Consider the following 26,467-nt stretch of genomic DNA (forward strand, 5'->3'; position numbering starts at 1 on the left):
AAAAGAAGATACTGAGCCAACACAACATAGACCAAAATTGTATAATTGACTGTATGCCAGATAACTTGGTGCATTACAATCATTTACCAGTAGAGAAAACTCCTCACAAATGTCAGGTCTTACTCTGAAGATATATACAAACACTTGCAGCTAGAACTTCACCAATACCCATGTTTAAAACAGTTTTCAGGAAAGCTTTATTAAGGATTGTATTTTTATGATGTATGGTGTAAAGAGGTTCTGTATTTGTCCTCTAGTTTGTCCTCCAATAATGGAAAAAAAAATACTGGAACAGGTAAAGATTACTAGCAGCACCCTTTTTGGGGTTTCTTATTTAGAAAGAAACCACAAAAAGACTGCTGGTATTAAAATCCACTTTTTGGTATACTGATGTATTAAATGTGTAAAACATATTTTAAACACGGGTCATCCTGTATAACCACACACTCCTGCTGTGTGACTCCCTCCTCCCCCTGTACCAAACATATTGTTGCAATTTCTGTAAACACATACATAAAACATTAATATACAGTATGTACGTGTGCGCGTCCCCTTTAAGAGCTGGCACTTCCACATGGCCTTTTATCCCTTTAATCTGCAGGATCAGAGAGGTGACGTCACCCTGCCCCTGAGTCGCTCGCTCTTATTGGCTGGAGGTGACGTCAACCTGTAATTTTTTTTTTCTTCAGAAGCATGACCTCATCCTTAGTTCATTTTTAGTTCTAAAGTGCACCTTCTGTTTTCCTGGGTCGCTAATACCCTGTAAATGCAAATTGCTTATCTGTCCAATCTGAAGCACACTGCAGCTCTTTAAACACAAGGGAAATTAAGTATTGCAATATGTCATTATAATAACAGTTGTGGGGTTTTGTCTGCAGTGCATTTGTGACATCATCGGATAAAGCGCAGTAGTTGCGCGTTTGGGTCGCGTTATTTTTTTTTTTTTCCTTATTTTATTTTCCATAGATCTCCTAACCACGATTTACATTACACATTAACATACACAGTCAGTGGCAATGAGAGCAGCAGCAACCCAGCCAACGTGGAAATAAAGAGGGTGAGTCTATTTAAAGGTCCATGTTTTTTTGTACATAGCGACTGTGTGGAGTGTTAGAAGGGCGTTTGTAATACCGTACATTAATATTTTCATCTCGCTGCGCTACTGTTCTGCAGCATTGAGCGGAAGGGGGGTGGGGGTGCACATGGGCGATCCCTGAACTGCTGTTATATCATTCATGGCTATGAATCACGCGCATTGTAAATTATTAAGTAGTTTCCCCATTTTTGTCGTCTTCATAATTCCCCACGTATACACGTTGCCGAGGAGGGGGTTGTTGTACATTCGCATCTCATTTTTAGGAACCTTTTACGACCCGGTTGTCCTTGCATTGCAGCCCACACGTATACACAGCATTGCCTGCCTGTTGACAATTACAATAACACTACTGTATTTGCTAGAATTCCAGCTTGCTCGTTTAAAATAAATCGAATAATAATTGTTAATATACAAAAATACAAGTGCCATGCGGTATAATTATTACAATCGGGTTTAAATTATAAGTATTTGCTAACAGTCCCCTCTAACTACATTTTTTTTAAAAATAAATCTAGTGCAACATGCAGAGATCAATAACAACAATACTAGCTTTTTATGAAAGCAAAGCATGACAGGCAGTATTTTCCAGTTTAATAAAAGCTTGATTGTGGCTCTTATCGTTTGTTTGCTGATATTCAATTTATAACTACATATTTAATATGGTGATTTGATATGCTACGCTAAATAATTGGGTTATTGTAATATTGATTTTCATGTTGTGTATCATACTGCCCCCGATTTCTTGTGTTGGTTTGAAAGTGCACTGAATTACGTTTTTGAAATACTGATCATTTTGGACATTCATTATTCTGCACTGCTTGCTATGCGGTTAGGAAATGTATCAATTGAACTCAAATGCTGCACTTCCCATGGGGGTTAATTATTCATTCTATTATTGACACATATGTACAACATACAAAGACACACACCACAGAAAATAATATTCATATAAGCCTTTTATAGGGAACACCTTAAATTTGGTATCTACCTATGCAGATATACAGTACAGTATAAACACATAAATACACACAGCTCTTCAGATAAGGGTTTGAGTCATTAAAGTAATTTACTCTTCAATTTATACACTATGTGAGTAAAATATATTTTGGGTGAGTAAAATGCAACATTCAACTGTCACAAACATGCATTGCAAGTGAGGGAATTAAACTGTACATTTTATTTTATAAATGTTTTGTTTTGTTTTAATTAAAAACCAAGAGTTATTGGTCATTATTTCCACAATTCCCAGACAGGCGACAATTAGCTGTCCTGGCATTTGTATGATCCATTCTCTAGCTGCCGCATGCAGTATATTCACAATTCACCATTGAGACAAATGGAACCAGCGAAGTACAAGGACTGTGGTAACATGTGAACTCAAGCTGTGCAGCAAAATTGAAATGCATAGTCTTTATGCATTAAATATAAATATCATAAGTAATTCATATTTTTTCAATGCGTATTGGGGTTTTTTCATAACTTATGTGGAGCGCTGCATGTCCTTGATCCTTCAGTAGAAATTCAAGCATTTTGCATCTGTACCTGCCTAATAATGCCAAACAATTATTCACTCAGTCTCCTACTGTATACCATATTAACAAGTTTGGAGGTTATTATAGACTTTCTTAAGGAAGACGAGGAGATTCAGTTGTTAACAAGCGTGTTTAGTACTTTGTTTCACCTGTAGTTCTTATGTATTTGCATTTGCACTGAGTATGAATGATACTCTCTTCCATTCCAAGAGAATAGTTTTTTGGCTGATCAAATAAGGGAAAAAGTATGTATCATTGTACTGTATCCTTGTTTGTTTTGGTGTGCCCATCACATACACACTAACAGTTTCAGAAAGAGATACATGATAGTTTATAATGAGTGTAGCATGGAGATATGAATATACACCAGCAAACTCAATCCCTTAGAAGCTTGTACTGTACACAAAGGGAACATAGCTTTTTGTAAATATGTTTATTTTAAGTACCATTAGTTTAAAAAAGTAGTGCACCAGTTGTATTAAATGTGAAACTAAAGCAAATATTTGCTAACAGTCCAGTTTGTTTACATTACCTGCAGGTATGCTTGAAATCTAAAATGATTTAAAATGTATTGTAATTCAGGTGGCCTTTCATCTCAAACATGACTCGGGTCACAAGTGAAATTAGTCAGGTGGTCTTAGTACGGCCCCCAACAAACATTAGTCAACTCCACAAAAAAATAAAAAAATGTGGTGCCCTGCCATTTTACCATACTTTTTTAAATGCATTATATATATATATATATATATATATATACACACACACACACACACAGAGCATTTCTTTACAAAACAACAGCTGTACAATACATCTTAAGATTTTTAATAATGTTCTGATGATGGGCTACATTTCACCCGCTTTCACATTGAGGGCTGGCTCGCAAGGCGTTTGTGTTTTGTTGTGCTGCAAGAGTACACCCATGGTGATACAAGGCCTCTGAATAATTGAAGGCTTTCTCTGCCTTTCTATATCATAATCAAGTGCATAATTAAATAGATCCAGTATACAAATAGGGCTCTGCATTTAGTGCACTGGTGTAAGGAAGTGGGGACCAAGTGGAGATTGTGTACCATCACGCTGCAGTCTTTTGTTTTTACAACCTCCAAGCCTGAGACTTCTTATTAGGTTAATGACGTTTGAGCAGACGAATGGGAATATATTGCCATCAGAAGCCTCCAATTGTGTTGGCAGCTGTGCCTTAATGATTTAGAATGCGCTTTATCTAGATGGGGCACTCACTAAGGTTTTATATTCAATTTGCCAACCCGAAATCTACTTTAGTAACCTTTTCACTCTTATGATAGTTTAGTTCAGCCTTTCATTTCCAACTTTGAAAGAAAACATTTCTGTTTGCAGAAATTACCATTTTGATGACCTTTGACCCAGACAAATAATGTTGGTGTCCTTTTAAAGCTTGAACCCCTGCCCTTTTAATACATAGAAAGCTAAAGGAAGTGAGACTGTGTGCAATGTATACCTAGTGTATCCCCCTGCTCCATCCCTGGTTAATTCTAGCCATGATGTCATCCTTTACATATAGACATGCTTTTTATATTCCATCCCTTGTCTTTTAAAATAAGATATTGTTTCCTGCAGTGGTGGTGTCCCTGCTACTGCTTTCAGCTAAACCAGCCTAAGTGACCAATTATCATTTATTAAGAGCCATGATCACCAGCATAGAAGGCAGGCATCCTTATTCAAATCTAAATCAACTGATTGGGCTTTGTGTTTCTACCTGGTCTAAACCAAGTAAGCCTAATCCTGTAGAAATGCTAAACATAATTGGAAACCAACGGGATGATTTGCTGAGCTTTTTGACAATGGGCCCTGTAAGAGATTATGCAGACCACATATAGGTCATTTTAGCCAGAAATCCTAACTGACTGACTTGCAACAGGGAGATGTAGCTTTTATAGAAACCAGAATCCACGCCAGGGATTCTTTTAGTTAAACAAATCAGTAATGCAAGTAGAACTAATTAAAGACAAAACTAACGCTTCAACACCCACACTGGCATATATTAGCACAAATACAAGGACGTTATAAAAATAAAAATGACATCTTCTGTAATATTATGGAAACTAATCATAATGTTATGCAAATGGCATGCATTATGTTTCAGTCACAAAGAGTAAGACAAGATATGATTGACTTTAACAGAGTGCTTGGCTGGCAGGTGTTTCCGACAAACCTCAGAAGAGCAATTTTAACATCTTACAGACCTGTTGCATCAAACATGTCCCATCAGGACTACCTATGATGATCCTGTTGACAGTACAATGTTTTTTTGATTTTTTTGTCCAACCCCTGTGCTGTCATTGCTTTCCATTGCTTTGGTTCCTTGACTTCACTGCCTTAAGAAACAAAAAAAGTAGTTGTCACATAATGGGTGTGATAGATCCAATTAAACATGGGTATATCCTGGTGGAGCACACCTCCTAACAGCTCATAGCTGATAATTAGAAAAGGCAACAATTCGGGAAGATGTCAGAATTGTTTAACACTGCATTATAAACTAGGTTAATACAGTTTTAGCAAACTAAATGTAATGGGAATCTGTTCAGAAAACCTGAAACGTGGGTCTTTTCTCTAAAAACTTTACGAAATAAAGTAAGACTCGCATTTGGCATTGTAATCATGTTTTTAAGATTTGGTTTGAGGTTACAATCTGTATTCACTCTTGTCCATAACCAAATTCATTATGTAGCTATAATACTTGTATCGCATGGTTCTTTAATACAGAATAATGGGATTATAGCTGGTGTGACAGCATGCTCCTATTTCATTTAAGTTTTGTCTTCATTTATGATAGTTTTATGTTATTACACCTCATACCAGTTACACATATTTGCAAATGGTTTTCACAAACAATACTAAATGAAAACAGTCTTCAACTAGTCCTTGATATTCATTTAAAGAAGACCAGGAGATCTGGTATAGTTCAATTTTGTGGTAAAATGTTATTCATTTTAGTTTGTTAAAATATAAAACCAATTCTATATTCATTATATTTGTTTGGCTTTTAGCCTTATCCATAGCCTACTCGGGCATTACTGGTAGTCCAGCTTGTTTATATTCTCCAACAGTATTTAATTTGTTAGGACACAGGTTCCTGAAATTGCTTGGTAGTAGATATATGCAGCATTAGGAGGTTATGAACAACATAAAAACTTAATTATACCTACATTTCCACTATACAAAACTTCACCAAGAGACTGGCAACTGTGTAGTTCACAGTTTTGGGAAACAATACTCTTATTGCAAGCAAAAAGAAGTGTCTTATTCAATGCTGCCTTGCATTAGGAATACAATATAATATTAAGTCAAGAAACTCAAGTGAAAAAGTACAGTACCACTGGTTTTAATCGCTATAACCGCTATGATAATAGTCCTAACCCAAATCCCCCTTTCTGTAAGACGATGGTTCCCATGGCAACCTTTCAGCCAATCGCAGCCCTTTCTACATCTCCATAGGTTTTAATTTTAATACCTCAGTGCTGATAAAAAAAAAAGGGATTCAGTTGACGCAAAAAAAGCAATGATGGGGTTAATCCAGAAGAGGTAAATAACACGACAGCAGTAAAGATGCTTGTCTAGTTAACCCACCCCATTAAATAATAATAATAATAATAATAATTAAATGTAGTGAAACAGGGCTCACTGAAGCATGGAGTGCATTTATCAAGCTACATTGCGCCTTTGCTTTACCATCGGGCGGTGAAGGTGCAAATGTTAAGCTAATTCCAGTTTACATTTGCATAGCCCTGCCTGCGTTAGGAAGAAGCACAGTGGATACAGCATTGTGTTCTCTAGGAGTCTGTCCTGCATGTCGCAGGAGTTATTTTAGGTTACCTTGGTAAAGGGCTCTTGCGGGGGTGCCTCCTCTGTGAAAATCTCAGTGTTGATCTACACTGTGCCTGTTTATACATCACAAGAGGTATGGTTTCCTTTTCTTTTTATGGAGCATGCAAATGGCATCACTCGGGAGGTTTTTCCCCCCAGGCTTTGGCTAGTGTGTTTGCAACTATTTTACGAAAAAGGTGGTCAGATTTTAGAAAATGTCTAGAAGTGGAACCTGCTCCAGCAACACAATGCATCTATGAAAAAGACAAAATGATGGAATCTGCATGCAAGATTGTTTTTCAGTGAAATTAGAAAATACATTTTGTAAGAACAAGCCTAAGGCTAATTTTTTTTAGATAAAAAAGCATACAACCATATGTAACAAGGCGGAAGCTGGGTGCAAACCGCCGACCCTGAGCACCACAAGCGAGCGTCTCAACCACAATGCAAAAGAGCCAGGCTCATCTACATTCGTGATTTTAGAGCTTTTAACCTAACCTCATCTCATCTCATCTCGCCAACGGGGGATAGGACAATCCATAATGGCAGTGTATCACACAACTCTGCCCGTTACATAGGTTACTCTTCTGTGCACGAAACTTCAACTCTGGCCTTGTTGGCCATCCAGTTTGTTTAGATTCCCACATTGTAGTTTCAGCTGCTGAATGACACTCTTTCACTGTGGGTTTATAGGGTGCTATAAGGTTAACACAGTAAGGAAACTGCATCTTTTCTGCATTGTTTCTGAGAAAACATTCATAAGCACAAGCGGTATACTTGGGGTGAAGAAACGGTCTGGTATGAAGCATCTTCTCTCATAAATCTTTCAAATACTGCAGAGAAGTATTTATTTTCCACTTGGAGCAGAACTCCTGTTGGTTCATCCCGGGTCACTTAAAAACCTGTCTGTCTAGGATATAAAGGGGCTGGACAAAGTAAAAGAAACACCTACCATTTCAGTAGGGTGTAGGGCACAACTGATTCAACATAACGAATCTGCTTTTTAATTGTTTTAATTTTTTAATTAACTGCCAACTGAGTACCTAGCCGTTTTCAAAGTCTGTCAGCTCTTGCCCATGTTAACTGACTGGCAACTGGGAGATGCAGCTGTTATATAGTGCAGAATATCTGCCACGTATTGATGTCCTGTGTGTAGTACATTAACTGTTCATGTGAGGAATATATGTATGATATGTGCTGCATATGGCAGGTGGTTACATTTTTGTGACCAGCTGTTTTACCTCCAGAGTTTTAACCCATTTTTTTTTCTTTAATTTCGTTCTTGTTTCACTGCAATCTGGAGCCTCTGTTGCTAGGTTTAATTCCCAAGGGAACTGCATCATCTTCCCTACAGGAGCCGCAGAATAATAGAGAAGGCTACTGCAGGTTTGCTATTGCAATTAACCAGAACACTACCATCACATTCTATTATTATTATTATTATTAGTAGTAGTAGTAGTAGTAGTAGTAGTAGTTGTTGTTGTAGTAGTACTGGTATTAGTATTATTAATAAAGCAAGTACTGTTTTTATTAATCCATAAATCAAATCTGACTGAATTTAGTTAAATAAATAACAAGCTGGCTTTGTCCTGGTCAACATGCTCCATTAATATAATAATATTAGTCAAATAATTAAAATACATAATGTCATTTAAGTTCTAAATAGATTCAAGAAGGCAGAAATATATTATGCATCTGTCCCATCAATTATTGGTCATTGTATTCCCCATTTTGATGTAAATACACTAGTTGAAGGAAAAGAATCATGAGATTAAATTGTACAGCGCTATGTGATTCTTTACATGCGACCAGCAATAGTAAAAACAAGCCTAAAACAAGTCATTCTTAAGGTTACCAGGTGAGGCTTCTCAGAGATTGCCTTTCTGCAGCCCTGGATATTAGTGTGCAGGTGTTAGAAAGGAAAGATGCAAAAACGTAGTGCAATTGCATGGTTATAGTTGGATGATTAGCAATGTAACTGCATGGTTTGAGTTGGATTTGTGTTTTTGCTGTGTAGTAAATAGTGCTCCATTTGACTGAAATGACCTTGAGCATTGTGTAATATATAGAATACCATTAACCAAGTATCCTGCACAAACTCTATACACGCAGCCAGCATATAGATTATCCTAAAAAGTGTGCATGTTGTTCGAATAATAATTAGTTTATTGTAACAGCGATTAGATAATTACTTTTGAAAACCCAGGTACAGTAATTAGTTTCATAATTGTACACCAGCATAGATATATATATAGTAACTATTAATTTGGACTAAATACAGTAGATACTGTATACCATAGTGGTACATACATATTCACACCATAGATTTTTAAATTAATTATTATTTTTTTACAGCAGGCTTCATTTGGTTAACGTTTATTTGAAACAATTGTTCAGCTTCTCTGTCTGTGTATGCCGATATCCAGAGTATTTGTATCATTATTCTTTTAGCAAACTGTTTGTCTGTTAAAGAGAAAGGAAACCTTTTGACCCGTCATTCGCATCGTGTTAATTCAAGTGTCAGCTGCCTGTAACTCATGGTATTGTCACAGCAACAATACTCCACAGCCTGAGTGCTGCTCATTGGAGGGGGCGGGGGGGTGACTCTGAGGTGCTCGTAGGTACAAATGCTATGTTTACTACAATGTTTACCTACAGTGTGGAGGGAGAAGGGGGTGTCTGAACTTATTAATTACTAATCCTAGCATTGGCACCTACAGGTTTTCAGTAGCCCAGTGGTTAGAGTGCTGGGCTGCAGTGTGGAAGGCAGTGGGTTTTAGCAGCTCAGTGGTTGGAATGGGATTGAGTAGCTCAGTGGTTGGAGTGCTGGGCTGCAGTGTGGAAGGCAGTGGTTTTGAGTAGCTCAGTGGTTGGAATGGGATTGAGTAGCTCAGTGGTTGGAGTGCTGGGCTGCAGTGTGGAAGGCAGTGGTTTTGAGTAGCTCAGTTGTTACAGTGCTGGGTTGCAGTGAAAGGCAGTGGGTTTCAGCAGTTCCTTGTGCTGCAGTAAAGCTACCAGCACAGTACCCCAGGGTTTGCTGCCTCATGACTGAGGCAGGAAGGTTATAATAAAACACTGCAGTTCACAGCAGGTGCGCTAGATTACCATGTGTGAGTGAAAGTGCTGCATTGCTTGTTTTTTTCTGATGTTTTTATTTTTTTCCGCATTCACTCTCCATTGAGAGTGAGAGTGAGTGAGAGAGAGAGAGAGAGAGCATGCATTTTTGATGACCTGGAGAGCTGAAAAATAAGAAAAACAAGCTGTCACGACTGGACTGCACTGTAGCACTTGGATTTCTTAATGCCTTTCCCAGGCGTGGCAAAACACTGCAGTATGAACTTCAGGGAGGAAGAGTAGTGCAGAATGTGGATTCAATTTCACATTGCCTCTTCAGGAGAGTGCGAGATGTAGTTGGATCAAGCTTGCGCTTTTGACAATTCAAAAATATTAGTGGATGTAAATATTTCTGTGATGTATTTGTAAGGGTCTTTTAATAGACCCTTTTATTAGAAATAGTTTACAGACCCTGATTAGCAGTAGTACTAGAAAAAAATAATAATACTAATAATTATCTGACTACAACATTTTAATTTCAAACAACAAAAGCGAACTTGCTCTGGATAAAAGTGTCATTCTAGAAAGAAAACAGTGGGTTCAGTAGGGATACAACAGGGCAGAGAAGCAAGGACAACAATATAAAGTTAAACTCTTTATTTAAAAAACAAATCTGTCCAAAATATACATAAAAAAAAAATCCAAACATGTCATGTCCTTGTATCGTTGTTATATAAAACACCCAGCAAGTCCTCGCCTCAGGTGTAGAGAGAGTGGGACCCGCTGTGCAAGGACAGCTGCCCTCGGCCCGCGCCCTGAAGCGGCTAATGCAGAGCCCCCAGTCCCTGCCAGTCTGCTGGAGCTAGTGATTCCACAAAGGTACACGACAACTACAAATGGTCGTCCTTTCCTACTGTTTGACAGCGGCACAGAAGCTGACCGTATCCTCATTGTTTCAACAGAGGGAAATTTAGAATACATGGCTCAGTCCCCAAACTGGTACGTGGATGGGACTTTTAAAACCTCACCTCCGCTGTTCATGCATCCACTGCACATGGACTTGGGCAGAGCAACGTCATCCCAACAGCCTTCATCCTCCTGCTAAATAAGTCAACATATGAGCGTGCTCTCCGGGCTGTGAGGATTCTGAAACCTGACCTCAACCCTCAGTCTGTGATGACAGATTTTGAGAAGGCCACCCTGTTTCCAACCTGCAGAAGCCGGGGGTGTTTTTTCCACCTGAGCCAATCTATCAGGAGATAGATACAACAGTACAGTACAGGAGCGCTACAAGCAGGATCCCGACTTTGCACTCGGAACGAAGCAGCTTCCTGCCCTCGCCTTCGTTCCACCAGGTGAAGTGGTGCAGCACACACACATGCCAAATAACATTACCAATCAGTGCAATACAAGCCTGGGATCGGCAGAACTGTAGATAACTGTAATACCTGTATTTCAGAAATGTGGATCTGCTACGATGCAGTGGAGCAGCACCTCCCACACACCATGTGTTCGGGGAACTCCTTGGTGTTCAACACCCCTCCATTTGGAAGTTCATCGAGGGTATAAAAAAAGAACAGGCCCTCAGTGAATTAAAAATGGAACAGCTAGTTTCTGGCAATCTGCTGCCTGAGGGCAGAGCATGGTACCGCACAGTCTGCCATAACATAGAAACGATTGTAGCGAATTACCACAATCGCTCACTGTCCGACTTTTTGGGTGGTATCGCTCTATCACTTCCAAGTGTGAGAGAGAGAGATTGAGAAATTAAGATTTAAAATAGATTAAGATAAAAAAATACTGCATTTGTACTGCAGTTCTACCACATCATTTTTGTTAAGTGTTGACAGTGGTCCAATGTCTTCATTGCTTGTTCAAATTAATTGTTTAAACTATTTCTACCTGTGTGTAACTTGCTTAGGCCTATTTGCAGGCAGGTACTGTATTATATAAAATTATTAAAAAAACAAAACAAACAAAAAAAAACTCTTAACAGTAATTACTTAAGTGTTAAAAAGCGTATTGTGTTGTTTATCTGCTCTTTCACTCGCTCTCTGGGCTTCACCGGGTGCGTTCGCGACACACAAACTTTTGAGAGTCTGTGTAGACTTTACGTCAAATTACGTGAGTCTGCGCGCATACCCTGTCCGAGTAAGGCAAACTGCTTGACCGCAGCCAGAACTGACAACAGAGGTCACGCATCCTCTGGGCGCAGAGTGTGCGCATCCCCTGCAGATTCTAAAAGGTGCTGCGCAATGGAAAACAAAACCATGGAAGAGCGCCACCAGTGCAAGAGGGGCGTAGAGAACCACATGCAGGATTAGTGATCGTGGTAGCACCACCTAGAATGGGTGTGTGAATAACACAGAAAAATAGCTTGTATAAATTACAACTACTGTATTGTGAATGACAAATACCGTTTAATTTTCAAACGGGACTCTTAAAACTATGGAGGATATTCCATGCCAAAATTAAAAATAAATAAATACAGGAATAAATAAATTAATTAATTAATAAATGTCCATGTATTTATTTATTCATTTATTTATTTATTCCTGTATTTATTTTTTTTATTTATAATTTTGGCATGGAATATCCTCCATATAAAACTGATGTACATAACTTTAATTGCTTAAACAGATTCATAATAAAAGATGGTCTTGGGGTTACTGAAATAAGTCTTTGCATAATTTATTTATCTGTCTAGTTATGATGAAGCTGTATGGGAACAGTGAAAAAAAAAACTATATTCTTCTGCAATCAGAAAATCAATCGAGTCGATCTCCATGTTTGCTCAGTCGACTGTGCTGGGAAACCTCCCAAAGCTGTCCTAGCTCCGTCTACGCAGCCATGAAGTCAGGCACAGACTCCTGGAGTAACGCGAACGCAGCCACCAACTGCACTCATCGCCGTTAACCATGAATAGTTCTCCAATACAAATGCATGACAGCTGCGTCCTTTTATGAGGCTGTTGAGTTGACTCTGTGGTGAACCCCACTCTGACTGCGCCCGAGTTCCTGGTAAGTGACACTTTTGTGAACTTCGCAGAGTCTTCTGGGAATTGTAGTTCAGCGTGGTGATGTCGTAGCGCTGTTGTGGGCATTCACTGTAATGGTAATGTCGGCGCCGTCTTGGACTCGCTGTTATGTCATGTAACTGCCTGCAATAGCTATGAACATGTAGGTACTTTGAACACTATTAGCACTATAAAGTGTTGATTTGATCAGCCTATACCCACCAGGATAAGCCACAAATGTGTTTGTTTATTTATTTCTTTTTTACAGCACTGGGGATTTCTCCTTAGGTTGCATCAACCACCTTCCCTGGGATTACCCATAAACAAGTCTGATGCAATTCAGGTGGATTCCCTGCTCTATAAACATATCCCAGTATGGAATCGGTTTATCAAATCAACCCCTCTGTAGCTTTATAGAAAGACATACTGTATATACAAATATTACTATATTTGTTTTGTTTACTGGTCTGCTGTTATCTAGCCTATACTGTACTACTAGTGCAGTCTTTTTATAGGCTATGCAGGTCTGCATTGTTTAAAGAGTTCATCATTTTTGTCCCTGACAATGGAAAAATCGTGGAGGCATCCCTACACTTACATGGGTCATACTGTGATAAACCTTGCTATGGACATTCATTTCCACATGTTCTTGATTATGCGTGTGGATGATTTGTGGCTTGTGATAAAAATAATAAAGGCTGTATCTTGAGAACTCTTCCCCTGAATTGACCTTAGCATGGACATACGGATAATCTATTGAAAACATTATATTGGTATATCCCACCGCAGTTTTGTGGTCACAAATACAGATAGGGTTTTAGTACAGATATCCGAGTGGAAGGCAGGCTTGTATTTGGAGTGTTTTAGCTTTGCAGGTGAAAAGTCTTTATTTTGCAGTAGGCTTGGTCTCTGCAGGCAGCTGGAGAAACAGGCTAGATTTAATTGCTCCACCAAATCAGATCCGAGGAGCAATAAGAGTAGATTGTGCAAGCTTCTGCTGCAGCCATCCAGGTAATATGCTCCCCGGGATGCAGCAGTGATTAATTTGCACTGGCAGCAGGGTGGCAAGGCAGCTCTGTGTATCATTAACAAGCTGACAGCCCCACAGGGAGCAGGGCAAGGAGATTTGTACTAGTTCAGTACGGTACTCCCTTTGAAATGCATGTGCATCATTTCCTCACGCGCTTTAATGGAGCACTTTGTTTATGTGCATTTTCTCTACTCTCTACACCTCTTCAACGTCTAATTATACTTCCTTTATCGTGGTGAGGTCACACCCCTTGAACTCCAGTAACACGGTTATGTCATTTATGTAAACAAGTGATGTAACATTCTGCACTATACTTCCTCGGCAATACACTGCTGTTTTATTAGTTTCCCAGTTGGATTTTTGTTGAAAGAGTTTGGTAACGGGACTATCAACATGTTTCTGATAAAATGCACCCAAAGAGGAAGACTGTAGTAAATAAACAGGGATTTTATGTTAATGTTAAAGATAACAACATTTTGTGGCACAGTGGTTTTATACAAGCTTACTTTGCTTCAGAACATCTCTTGGTGTTCACAGAAACTCCTGAAATACTGGATTTAATTATTTAATCTGTTCCAGTCAATTGAGTCTCCCAGTTGAATTAATCCTTTTTTTAATACTTTCTTGTGGAGGAGGAGAAGGAGGGAAAAAGTTAAAAAGACATTTCCCTAAAATCATAACATCATCATTAATTTGTTCTACAGAGAGCTACAGTAGCTCTTCTCTCTCCTTGAGGTACTTTCTAATTCTGCAGAATGTTTTAAGTGTCTGTCTTTTGAACAATTACTTCTTAGCACTGATGTCTTGCACGCACGTCTGTCTACAGAAAGTGTCTGTGTATGAGCATCTGTTTGGTTCACATGAAGTGTTAGGATGGACTGCTTTTGTTTTTCATTAATTTGCAATATAATTAATGCATAGCTTACAGCACCAGCAGGTGGTCAAGTGCAATAACTGCTGCAAGGATCTTGAAGGTTGGCTTTAACTTTAATTCCAAAAAGATTAATGAATAATACATGCTAAAATTGAATTTAGTGCATTTACTAATGGTCAGTATGGTTTGAATTTCTTTTTTAAATAAACCAGTCACTTCCTTTGCGTAACATTTTTTCCCTGAAGGTGTTTTATATAGGAAGTACAGTTCACACTCAGCACAACAGATCCTTATTGCTTGTTAACCTGCCAGTGTCTCCCCACTTCACCCCCTCCTGTGTGATATCAGTGCATTTCAGAGCAGGACAGTCACATGTGGTGGTGGTGGTGTTTCAGTGTGTATGACATGACTTGCAAACCATGTTGCCATGGCAACAGAGGTGCGAATATGCTAAATTAATCTCTTTCGCCCTGTTGTAATGGATGGGAAAGACCACTGGTTTAATTGCAAATGCTAAACAGGCCTAAGTTTAATACTGTATATAATGTACTGGGGAATGATATTACTGAGGTATTTTGTGTAAGATTTAAAAATAAGTCTTGGCTTTCTAGGAAGGTTTTTGTGTTTTCCATTGTTTGGTTTACCCTTTTGATGTATTAATATTAATATTTACATTTATACAAAGCGAGCAGTTTTTAATGTGATGTCAGACCTGTGTTATTTGAGAGATTGGAACATCAGAAACATAGGGCTTGATTTTCAAATCTATTTATTCCAAAGCGCCATTGCGGCATTTTAAAAGCCACCAGTTCAACATCTAAAACGAGTAAGAAACCACTTCATACTTCACTCAAGCCCCAGAATTAAAAGTCTTAGTTGTTTATTTCTGGTTTGGTAGCTTTACCAGGTGTGTTTCTCTTTTCTGAAAGAAATTGTTGACTTGAACAGTTCACTTGAAGCCCTCACCTCTCCATTCAATTCAATGGGCTGAGATGCTAAACCATTACGTGTGGAGCGGAACAAATTAAGCAGACAGTTTCAAAATTCAAACATTTTGAAAATATGCGGACCAAACCAGGATCTAATTACATAATTAGTTTTGTCTTTTACGTAGAAAGTTATATATCCCTAAAGATAAAGTACCATTGGGTGATGTAAACAAGCAAGTCCTACACAGAATCTAACCAATGGCAGAGGACCATAAACAAAGGAGTGAACATGGAACACGACTGTGGCTGCAAGAGGAGGCTGGTAATGTGTTTAAATGTCTTTAAATGTCTCTCATGAGTCTGCTTGCAGAGACTGTGTAACAGAGCAGTGCTTACAGGGCAGATCTTTTCCCACTGAATGGTAAGTGAACACTAAAAGCATTTGCCCGGAAAAGACCAAATGCTTTTTCTGCTACACTGGCAATAACTAAAAGGGTAGTCAATGATTCATTTTAAAATAAACTGACATGCAGTGTTTACCCTAATGGAAGGGTATATTTGACGATGTGGTTGATACAATGCTGACACAGGCAGGGAAAGAGAAAGACAAAAAAAAAGAGCAAACGGAGGAGAGTGTATCATCTCACCTTCCATTCATTCTTAGATAGCTAATGAAAGGAAACACTTCCATTCACCCGGTCGGTCTCATATGTGCTGTGTTTTGAATGAAAAGCACAATGGAAAACTGTATTTTTCTATTTTCGAATGTGTATCAGGTTTTCAGTTGGCATACCTTAATTTCAGGTAGTTCCTAATTCATTCCATGCATTAAACAAGCAGCTGCTCCCCCTAAAGACTGCTTTGCAGTCAGTGGCAGCTTTGAACTCCATTAAGATATTTGTGTTTCAACCAAATATCCACATTTACAGTATTATCAGCAAATTATTACGAAGATAACACACAAGACTATGCAAGTTGAGGAGATTTGGGAATGGCAGAATAAAGGAGGCACAGATAATATCCAATCCGTGCTGCATCCCTGCCAAGACAGTGCCAGCCAGGGATTAATGCCAGTAGTCACCCACCAAGACTGGCTGAAGCAAACAGTTTTGTGGATACACAATAAGCAACCAATTTCATTATCGAATACAGGACAGGTACAGTAATAATCAATAATAATTGGTGTCGTTTAAAACAAAACAAAATAATTGTGTTGACTCTATAATTTATATGCATTGAGACAACTTTATTAGTACGGAGAAAGCCTTCAAATACAAGTATCTTGTATAATAAAAAAGAAATCTTGTATAATATATAATTGAGAGAGAGAGATGTGAGGTCCAAACAGGGCACCAGGATGATTAATTGATCAATGAATGTTTAATTAAGACTCGCAAAACAAAAAAAAAAAAAAAAAAAAAAACATGGTAATCAAAAGCTGTTTAATCAATAAATGGATGACTAGTGATTTGCCACTGAAGTCTGTTTGGAGCATTTGTAGACAGCTCTATTCTTCATGAATACAGTTTTATACTCATCAAACCGACCTCAATGGTAGCTGGTTTCTTTAAATACCACCTAGAAATGTTTTTTTTTTTCAATTTCAAATTAAAATAACACTTTTTAAAAAAATTTTGCGAATAGGAACCAATGATTTTAATCACAATAAGAGCCCTGGTGCTGGGATTAAATGTAATTATGGTGGCTCTGTTCTTATAGCTGCTTTACAACACACAAAATATACAGTCACCTCCAAAATTATTGGCACAAGGATTTTATTCCATCTAAGTAACCCACGTTTCTGAGAGGACGCATTCCAACCCTTTGTTTTCCCTTGTGTGTGTAAATAATACCCAGGAAATTCTACTCTTATCTTGATAATAAAACTGATGAGCAATATTTTGCATAACATATCACAGTTCATCACAAATACTAGTAGAATAGCAGTACTGTATTTCAGATTGAATCCTTGGATATGACTCTTTTAAGCTACTCTGTACAGGCAAACACAACAAGGCAGATTCAAACCTCCCAGCATGGGGATCCCAAGGAATAAAGGGCTTGAATTTAGCTAATTACACATGAATTGCTGAGAATCAAATTTGCATGGCAGTGCTCGTCGGAGAGTCATTGCCAGCAGATATGTTCTGATTTGCCCAGCTTGTGTGACACGGGTGCAACCCCCCCATGAGAGCGTCTCTGGGTAATGGAATTAAGGACAATGACAGCTTGTTTCTACACTGAGGGTTTTATGGGCTTTATTAGAATTATTCAAATTACACAGATGAATTGGCAGCAATGGTGAATTTGAGTGCTTGCTATCTAGTCACACAGCTGCTCCAGCATATCTTATAAAACACTATAATAATAATGATACACTGCAGAATCTCAAGCAGAACCATTAGCAGTCCACCAGCAATGGGAATACTCTGGGCTTAGAACTAATGTTGGCCGTTACACAGTAGCACACTGATGCTGACATTGTGTCATGGTACTGCAATTATTTACCATCAGTTTCTATTGGTTTATATCACTGGGATACCATTCAGGTCACAGAATGATAATGTTACCACTGGGGTACCATATTACCCATGACTCTTTGTGACAGAGCAATTGTGTCCTTGTGTTACCATTGGACCAATAGTGGCATCATAGTGCCACTGAAGAGATTTTGGTAAGGGGTGCCTTCAACACAAGATCCATTGAGTCAAGCCTACTGCTATATATTAAAGTGTAACTCTTCTCAGTTATTCCATAGTATCTTGTTTCTTTGTTAACCTTTCCAGTTTGCATCGCTGGAGGGTTTTTTGTAATCCTTTTAAAGAGTTCAAGTTCATCACGATGCAATGCTTGGGTGTAACACTGTCCCAGTGTCGGGCTCCAACCGTTATGTATATGTTTTGAAAGTGACCTAAACGCCCTAATATGATTGGATGTAGGTGAGCTTTTGTGACCGACCGCTGCCTTACATTATTTTGATTGGATCTGTGAACCACTGATTGGCTAAACGAACTTGAGTAGAGGTTGTGGGTAGTAGCTTATCACTTGTCACCAGCATAGATGCAGGTGAGAGTGAGGAACAGTTCAGTCTCATTGTGGGATAATCAATCTATGCTGCAGTGTCCAGCTGCAAGGAAGTCAAGTAAACAACTAGTGGCTTAATCTGTGCTGTGGATCGATTTGGTATTTTCATTCGATTTAACCATTATCAATTTTCTGAAAACATAATTTGAATTAAATATAGTTTTAAGTTCCTTTAGTCTGTTTGGGAAGTGTTTTTTTTTTTCAACTGGGAATCCCATAGGCATATAAATTGATCCAAAGCACAGGTGTCAAATACAAGTCTCTCCAATCTACTACCAATTGGTCTCCAGGGATACACACTGGGTCTGACACCCCTTTCCCTTTGTTCTTTCCCTAGAGAGATGAACCTGTGGACACAATGAGCCCTCGAGTGTGATCGTCCGCCCAGCCGCCTTCGTCCTACAGCCCCTCATCGGATCGCTCTGCTACTCCCAACCCCTCACGAGACAGCCATGGCTGGGGAGAAGGTCCGTCGCAACGTGATGGACGCCCAGCGCTTGGCCAGCCTGCTGCAGCGCGGGTTGGAGCACACGCTGGTCATTGACAGCCGCACCTTCTCCGAGTACAACTCCTCCCATGTGTTGAGCTCTGTCAACGTGTGCTGCTCCAAGCTGGTGAAGCGACGGCTCCAGCAGGACAAGGTGTCCATCACCGATCTCCTCCAGCCCAACTCCAAGATCAAGGTACTGCACACTGGGAGCAGCAGTTTGAGGGATTGGTTCATACTGGGAGCAGCAGTTTGAGGGATTGGTTCATACTGGGAGCAGTAGTTAGGGGGATTGGTTCACACTGGGAGCAGCAGTTTGAGGGATAGGTTCATACTGGGAGCAGCAGTTAGGGGGATTGTTGTGATGTACAAATACATTTTTTCAGTGAGAAGTTTAAATCTAATAATTTTATAGTTAGTAGTACACGTTTACATCTGTATAAAGTTGCCTTGCAACCCCTGTAAGATAATAAGACAAAAAATGAAGAAAAACAACCAAGGTCATTCCAAAAGTTGTATCTTTGGTCAGAAGTATTAAGCATCCCGGCAACGTCAGTCCCTAGTGAGCAGGTATTCAGTAATGTTGGGCAGATTGTAAGCAAGTGCCAGTCATCGCTTAAATTTAAAACAAAATGTGGACACTGTCATGTTCCTTAACATAATTAAAATATAAGCCATGGACAACACTCTTGTTACTAAACTGCTGTGGGCAGTGATACATTTTTTAAAAAATTAGGTTTCTTTCTCTTGATTGTGAGCCAGGTTGAATAATAATTGGACATTCCAAGAATTGGGAGAAAAATTGGAAAATGAATAAAAATAATTGTTAAAAAAAAGGGCCAGATAACAAAAACTTATGTTAACTTTGTGCAATCATTTATTGCTAACACTGCATATAGTGGGAAAAAAAAGTTCTCACATTTGTTGTTTGTTTTGTTATTTGGTGCAAGAATTAAAACTGAATCCAAGGTAAGGTGCAAAAGTAGTTTCTTACAGTCTTATGTTTCACTTCATTGTGATGCAGAATGCTCTTTCACTTGGGAAATTAGAGTGCCTCCACTTCTAGTATAGCAAGTGAAGATTGCCTTGTATTTCATCAGCATTCATCTGTGCAGTATAGATGACCCTACTTTAAAACAATGTTTGTAAGAAGGCACATTGCTGATCAGATTCATCCACCCATTTTGGCTGCATTCTTTAGTGTTACATTTAAATTCCATTACAAGTGTGCCTACTTTTTTATAAATAACACCTGGGGGGTGTTGTTGTATTATATTGCGCTATTATTTTCTCTTGAAAAGGGGGAGCAAGAATTCCTTCTTTAATTCTAAAACCCAATTGCAGTATTACTTCATTATACAGCATCATATAGTAATACAGAGTCATTTCTTTTGTACAGCCTCAATGAAGAGACATTGCCCTTTTAAGAATATCTTCAGCTTGCTTCGCATCTCTCTTCTGTTTTCTAGACTTTGCTTTCCTCCACACTACAGCTGTCTGCCTTTTATTATCTCTCTTTTCCCTGAAAAGAGGATAATGCTAGTGATTAATGAAAGGCTGGATGAAGCTGGATCTATCCAGAGGGGCCCTTTGTGATTGGTTAAGCATGACATCATCGCCTTTGTGTAACCCGTGGCAGATTGGTGGAGAGGCGCGTGCGGCCTGCTGCTGGGCGCTAGCGCTTTGTGATTTATGCCCCCCTTCCTCCCGTGCTTTAGAGGAAGGCTTCTTTTGTGCTTATTTTTGAGAGCGCCCGGGGTGCCCAAATGTTAGCACGGCACTGAGCATCAGAGTGGAAGAAATAGCTGTTCTTACCAGCTGTTCTGCACTTACCCACACCCCCCACACTGGCTGCCAGAGATAGAACATGGTTTGTGAAAAAATGATGTCAAATCACTGTGAATTTGGCAATGTTTTGTGCCAAGCCTTTTGTGCGCTTTATTTGATACTTTATGGTATTAATTTGATGCAGTTTATAATGTTGATACATATTGTTATTTTTGAGACACGTTTACCTTAATGCTACCTTGTAGCATACCTTGTTATGCTACTGAGTAGGGGGGGCATTCAGCTTTTTTCAAGTCGATTGTATCTAATTTCCTTTTACATATGGGTCGAGGATTTAGTGCTCAGGACACCTTTTGAGTTTGGTGGTGATGGATCCCAGGCAAAGGTCAGGGTGGGGTCATACACTGTATATCAATGCATTATCAATATGGTGCGGGACCGTATATTTCTGTCAATAGGTTGCGCTGTGGTGCTGCATGCAAGAAGATCCAAAGCATACGTGGGCTGTAAATCTAAACATCTGCTATTACAGTGAGACTTTTGAGATATTCTGAGATGATCGGGAACAAGATCACATGGGTCTATCTTATTAACATAAACAGCGAATGATCTTAATACAGTACGTCCCCTCCCGAAACTCTTTAACTTTGAACACATGTCCAGTGAAGTGTATTATATAAGAATATGCACATTTAATTTTTTTTTTTTCTCAACATCATTTTCTGCTTGTTTTTTTATTGATTTTAATTGGTGGGGGGGCGGGACATTAAAACAGACCCTCAAAACTTGAAGCAGACAAACCCCAAGTGCAGCCAGGACCGCTGCCTGCGTATTGACCCAACAGATCACAGACTTGACTGTCTTTCGAATCTGAAACCGTGCCCCAGTGTTGAAAGACTGAGCTAATAGCACAGTGCGAGCCAGTGCCTGCACTGTGTCAATCCTCAACACTGAATGTATTAATGAGCCGAGATGACAGATGGCAAATATTTATCTGCAGTGAAAAGAAACGCTGACAACCTTGGTCATGGCTTAGTGATCGGGTCCCGGAGTAAAAAAAGTCCAGGCCTGTTATGTGTAAGAAGATTTTTTTTTTTTAATTAAGAATACAGCCTAGATTTGCTGGAGAAGATATTCTACTACTCTTAAAGAGTAAGTACCAGGGTTCCGAAAAATATACTATATTTTCTACCCAATTTGAATGCCGATCCAACCCAATTGAACCCTACTTGCCAATCAGGAGGTCTGAAGTTTAACTAGAGACCTATGTTCTCATTGTCAAGAAAATCTAATCTTTTCACTCGTTCCAACCTGAGCTACCCTGGAGGCAATGTCCCAGTAGCTCCAATGTACTGTAGCTCCAGTTTACTTTCCTCCCAATCCCTGCCAGTGTGCAAAGGCCAATGCAGTGCTCCCTGTGGGTGTCTCCAGCCGATTGCTAACTTTAGGTTTACCAAACGCAGTGCTTTTACTAGGTGAGGAGACCCCATCACAGGGCACAGTTTTAATGGCCTCTGGGAGATTGCAAACCTTAATCAGGAGCAGACATTGGCAGAGAGAAGAGGGAGATGAGGCATGGTGTCATTGACAACATGTGCTTCACAGCTGACTTTGGCAAGGATTGAGGCTGAACGGGAACTTGAAGGTGAGACGGGAGGGAGAAAAGGAGAAGGGAGAGGGAGATATGACTCCCCCACAGAGGGGGAATGCAGAGCTGGAACATTCTGTTACCGAGTGGCACTGGTGTGAAATGTACACACGCTGGTTTGACAGCTCTTAAGCCATTACAGCATGCCTCTGGAATTATCTCCTTCTCTGGAGATGAACGAGAGGCAGGGGAAGGAGGGGAAGGGCCTGACGGATGGAAGAGCAGGATCCCCTGTTATATAAGGCCTCTTAAGGGAAATGTAGGTCGAGTGGCTTTGCTGATCGAAGCAGTGCTCAAAACAGGTTCAAGGCCTGGCCCAGCGCTTGCTGTGGATCTGAAGATGAATTCTACACAGGCAGGGAGGAGAAGAATGTGGTCTGATGTAACAAGAACCATACGGCTTACATGTGGTGTTCCAGTTGCAGTGCTCCACATTGGGCCCAATTCACAAAGAATGAAGTTAAACAGCAGTCACGAATATCACATTTTTAAATTAAAACAGACTTTTAAAAAAAGCGTGTAGGCCCGTAGTCTTTAAAATATACATCAGTCCAGCCAGCTGCTGAGATATTTCCTTCAGCAGGTCATCACAGTATGGGACGTGAGGTAATTTAGTGGGTTATATCTTGTAATTGTCAGCGCTTTCTGCTATGACTCCTGTGTTTCCTATTACATGCTAACATTACCTCATACAAAACAGCTGTTAGAGAGCGCTTAATGATTAGGATGTCTTTGACGCCTAGGAAGACTCACCCTGTCAAAAGAAACTGAATAATAATAAACAACGGAATAATCCTGAAATATGAACAAGTAATTTACCCCATGGCGTGACCAACTGACAAGCCTGTTTCTTGAGCACCAGTCCTGCACCAGGGAAACCTCTACAGGTAATTACCTTATTTAGTCTGCCGCTGTAGATACCTATGTGGATTAATATAGTATACCATATTACACACCTCGCTAGCTTCATCAGCCAGTGGGCTTGCCAATTGTGATGCCTTTACCTGCCGTCAAACCTCATTGATTAAGCATGATAACCCTAATTTATCGAAAACTCAGGGTCGCAATTAAACACAATGGTTTCTTATGGCTGTGGCAGTTGCTGAGAGCGTAGCTTAGCAACCAGGTAAACACACCATGGATCTCCTTTTGTTAATATTTGTATTGTTCTATGTAAATGGATTACTGTTCAAGGTGTATAATTATGATAAAACACTGCTGGGTTTCATTAGAAAGCTGATAAGTTCCCCTTGTGTCAAAAAACTAGCTTGATCACTGTTTACCCCCAGAGGAAATGATCAACTGTGAAATTAAGCTGATGAGTGCTTAATACAGTGTCTTTGGGCACAAACCTATAGAATGAATGCCTTTTAAAGATGTTATCAACTGTGGGCAACTGTGGAGGGCCATTCCACTCCAGGTTTAATAAACATTAGGAGCAGGCTGTAGGTTTAAAAGCTTTGGAACAGGGTTGGAAGAACCCTTAGAACTGTTTTCCACTGTTTTTTGCACAGTTTTACCATGCTTTTCCCATAGTTTACCCTGGTTTGCCATGTTTATTAATATACTTTTCCATACCTGGCTATTTCACTGTGCTTTATTTTGCTATGCTTTTACTATGATGCATTTTTAGATCTGAAATGGGTTAGTTCCATCTCCTACCTCAGAGGGAGCAGAAATTAGAAATTGATCAAAAATCTCAGATATTCAGCCTGTTAAATAAACATATAAGGAGAAACAGTAATTAAGAATTATACAAAACACACATAACAGGATATTAAATGGTAATATTCCTGGAAATATGCAGTAGATGCTATATTATTAAGGTGGTTCTATACAATTATATTTTTTTCCCCCACAGTCCTGAATCAACCTAGGAACAATACAATGTTTTTTATTCCGGCACTGTATTTTTAACAGTGAAAGCTCTGCATCACCAGGTAGTCCCAGTCCTTCGATTCCCCCCAGGGGTTTTGCCTGTCTCTTTGATTCCAGCACAGCTTTGAAAAGTCAGCGGGTGTGTTGAGTGGGGGTAGAGGAGCAAGGGGTAGGCTGTGCAGTGACCTCATTAATCATCCTTCTTCATTTTTCATTTTTCTTCCAATATCCTGCTTTTCACAATGTGTATTTATTAGGTCACAGCTAAAGAAAGGGGTTGCTATTTTTAATAGTTCAACTATCGTTCAGCTAAATAATAGGCTTTAGCATATTTCTGTTAATAAAGGTGTTCAGAAAGACTTCCTATCAGTCTAATGTTGTGATCCTTAGGATAATTGATTACTGTTTAACAAATTTACTTATTATTATTATTATTATTATTATTATTATTATTATTATTATTATTATTATTATTATTATTATTATTATTAATATTGGTTGAAGAGAAACATAAATACTTGAGATTATTTTGTCTTTATCAAAAAAAGGTTCTCAGTTTAAATATATTAATCATATATACCCTTTACTCAGTGGACAAGAATAATCTTAGAAACAGATTCCTGATTTATAGGATCTGTGCTACAAATTACACAATACTGCTATATGTGTTCTTATCTCAACTATCCCATAAATAAAATAAATAAATAAATGAAGTGTTTATAAATCTGAATTGCATACATAACTTGTGAAGGTAGTGTTGATTATTGCAAATGAAAAATGTCACTCTGCAGTCTTGTGTGTGTGGAGGTGGGGGGTGTCCTCATTTTCAGCAGTACAGTAACACTCCCCTTTTAAAACTGTTTTACAGAACTGTCAAGTTCACTTAAATTAGGAATTCAAAAACTAAATCAGCAAGCATTTTTTATTCACATTCTCCAGTGCGAGTGAAAGCTGAGAAGCCGACTGCAAACACAGAACAGGGTGGCAAGAAAACCCAACACAGCGATTGTGTGAATAAAGCGTGAATGCAGCAGCATTGGGCTGGGAAACCAGTGCCTCATTTTGATCACTTAAGCTGCATTTTTAACCCGTTGACTTCTTTCCTATCACATGTGCTTCTCAGGATCAGCTCCTGGCTGTTTTGCTTGGTACTGGTGATTAGATGACTGCCTGGTGTTACTGTTAATAGTGGTTGTCTGTCTCTTTCTTTTAGCTGTGAAATATTTTTAAACAAAGGGGAACGATATAATGACGATATAATGAATATATTATATTGCCTATGATGTCTGACTCAAAAGTAGAAAAAGTAGTATTTATAGAAGTAATTAATATAGCCTAGATATTTGTTTTTCACATGGGTAAAATGTATATTTTTGTCCTTCTTAGTCACAGAATTCATTAAAAACTTTTTAGTGTAGTTTGTTTTATAAATCTGGATGAGGCTGTGATTTAAAAATAGAAATGTCCCTATACAGATTTGCAATGTGTTTGTGTTGATTTGTATTGCAGACTCCTGGGTCCAGATACTAAACTATGCAACAGCGAACAAAAAACTAAGCAAAAATAGCATCATTAATTTAGGTTTTTGGAGAGTTGAATCTAGGGTTAGTCTTTTATTTTCTGTTGTTTTGTCTGTTGTTTATACCGATGAGGGACATTTATATAACAGTTTGCATTTCACATTGATCTGTTATACCAAACTCAAATTTAAAACTAAACCAAATATAGTTACAAAGCGTTTACTCCAGTCTTAAATGTAATTTTAAAAAGAGTAAAACAAGTTATTTTGCAATACTTTAACCTAATCACTTAAATTGAGCACTTTAAGTTTATAATTTTGTAACAATCACATCACAATTTCTCATTTCAAAAAGTAATTCAATTATAGACTAAATATGTGTATTTTTTTTTTAATATGTGTGTTTTAACATAATGTTTTGTAGTTCCTAATCAGTGACCACATCCTGTATGAGGGACACATGAGTAATCGATTATCGCAATATTATCAATCGGTTTTGTGTCTCGATTACTGCGCCTGCAAACCGTCACAGCTGGTGTGGCATTCCTGACAGAGGTACAGAACAAAGCTGCACTCTTCTGATGATGTCATCACCCAGCAGTGATCCAATTAGGGTTGAACACCTTGTGCTGAGCCTCTGCAAAGCGTGTGAGATCAACCCTTTGCAGTCCATTTATTAAGTGCGTGTC

General features: G+C 38.9%; 1 protein-coding gene across 1 annotated transcript in view; it reads left to right on the forward strand.

The window, feature by feature from the left end:
* The first annotated feature begins 700 nt into the window (after nt 1-700).
* LOC117969113 (dual specificity protein phosphatase 8-like) overlaps nt 701-26,467 on the forward strand; it is a 70,021-nt gene continuing 44,254 nt past the window's right edge. The window contains exons 1-2 of the mRNA XM_034917028.2: nt 701-1,057; nt 18,796-19,141. Coding sequence (XP_034772919.1) covers nt 18,911-19,141 — 231 coding nt within the window. The 5' untranslated portion in view covers nt 701-1,057; nt 18,796-18,910. The remainder of the gene's footprint in view (nt 1,058-18,795; nt 19,142-26,467) is intronic.

Source organism: Acipenser ruthenus, chromosome 27 (assembly GCF_902713425.1).
Source record: "Acipenser ruthenus chromosome 27, fAciRut3.2 maternal haplotype, whole genome shotgun sequence".
Taxonomy (NCBI): Eukaryota; Metazoa; Chordata; class Actinopteri; order Acipenseriformes; family Acipenseridae; genus Acipenser; species Acipenser ruthenus.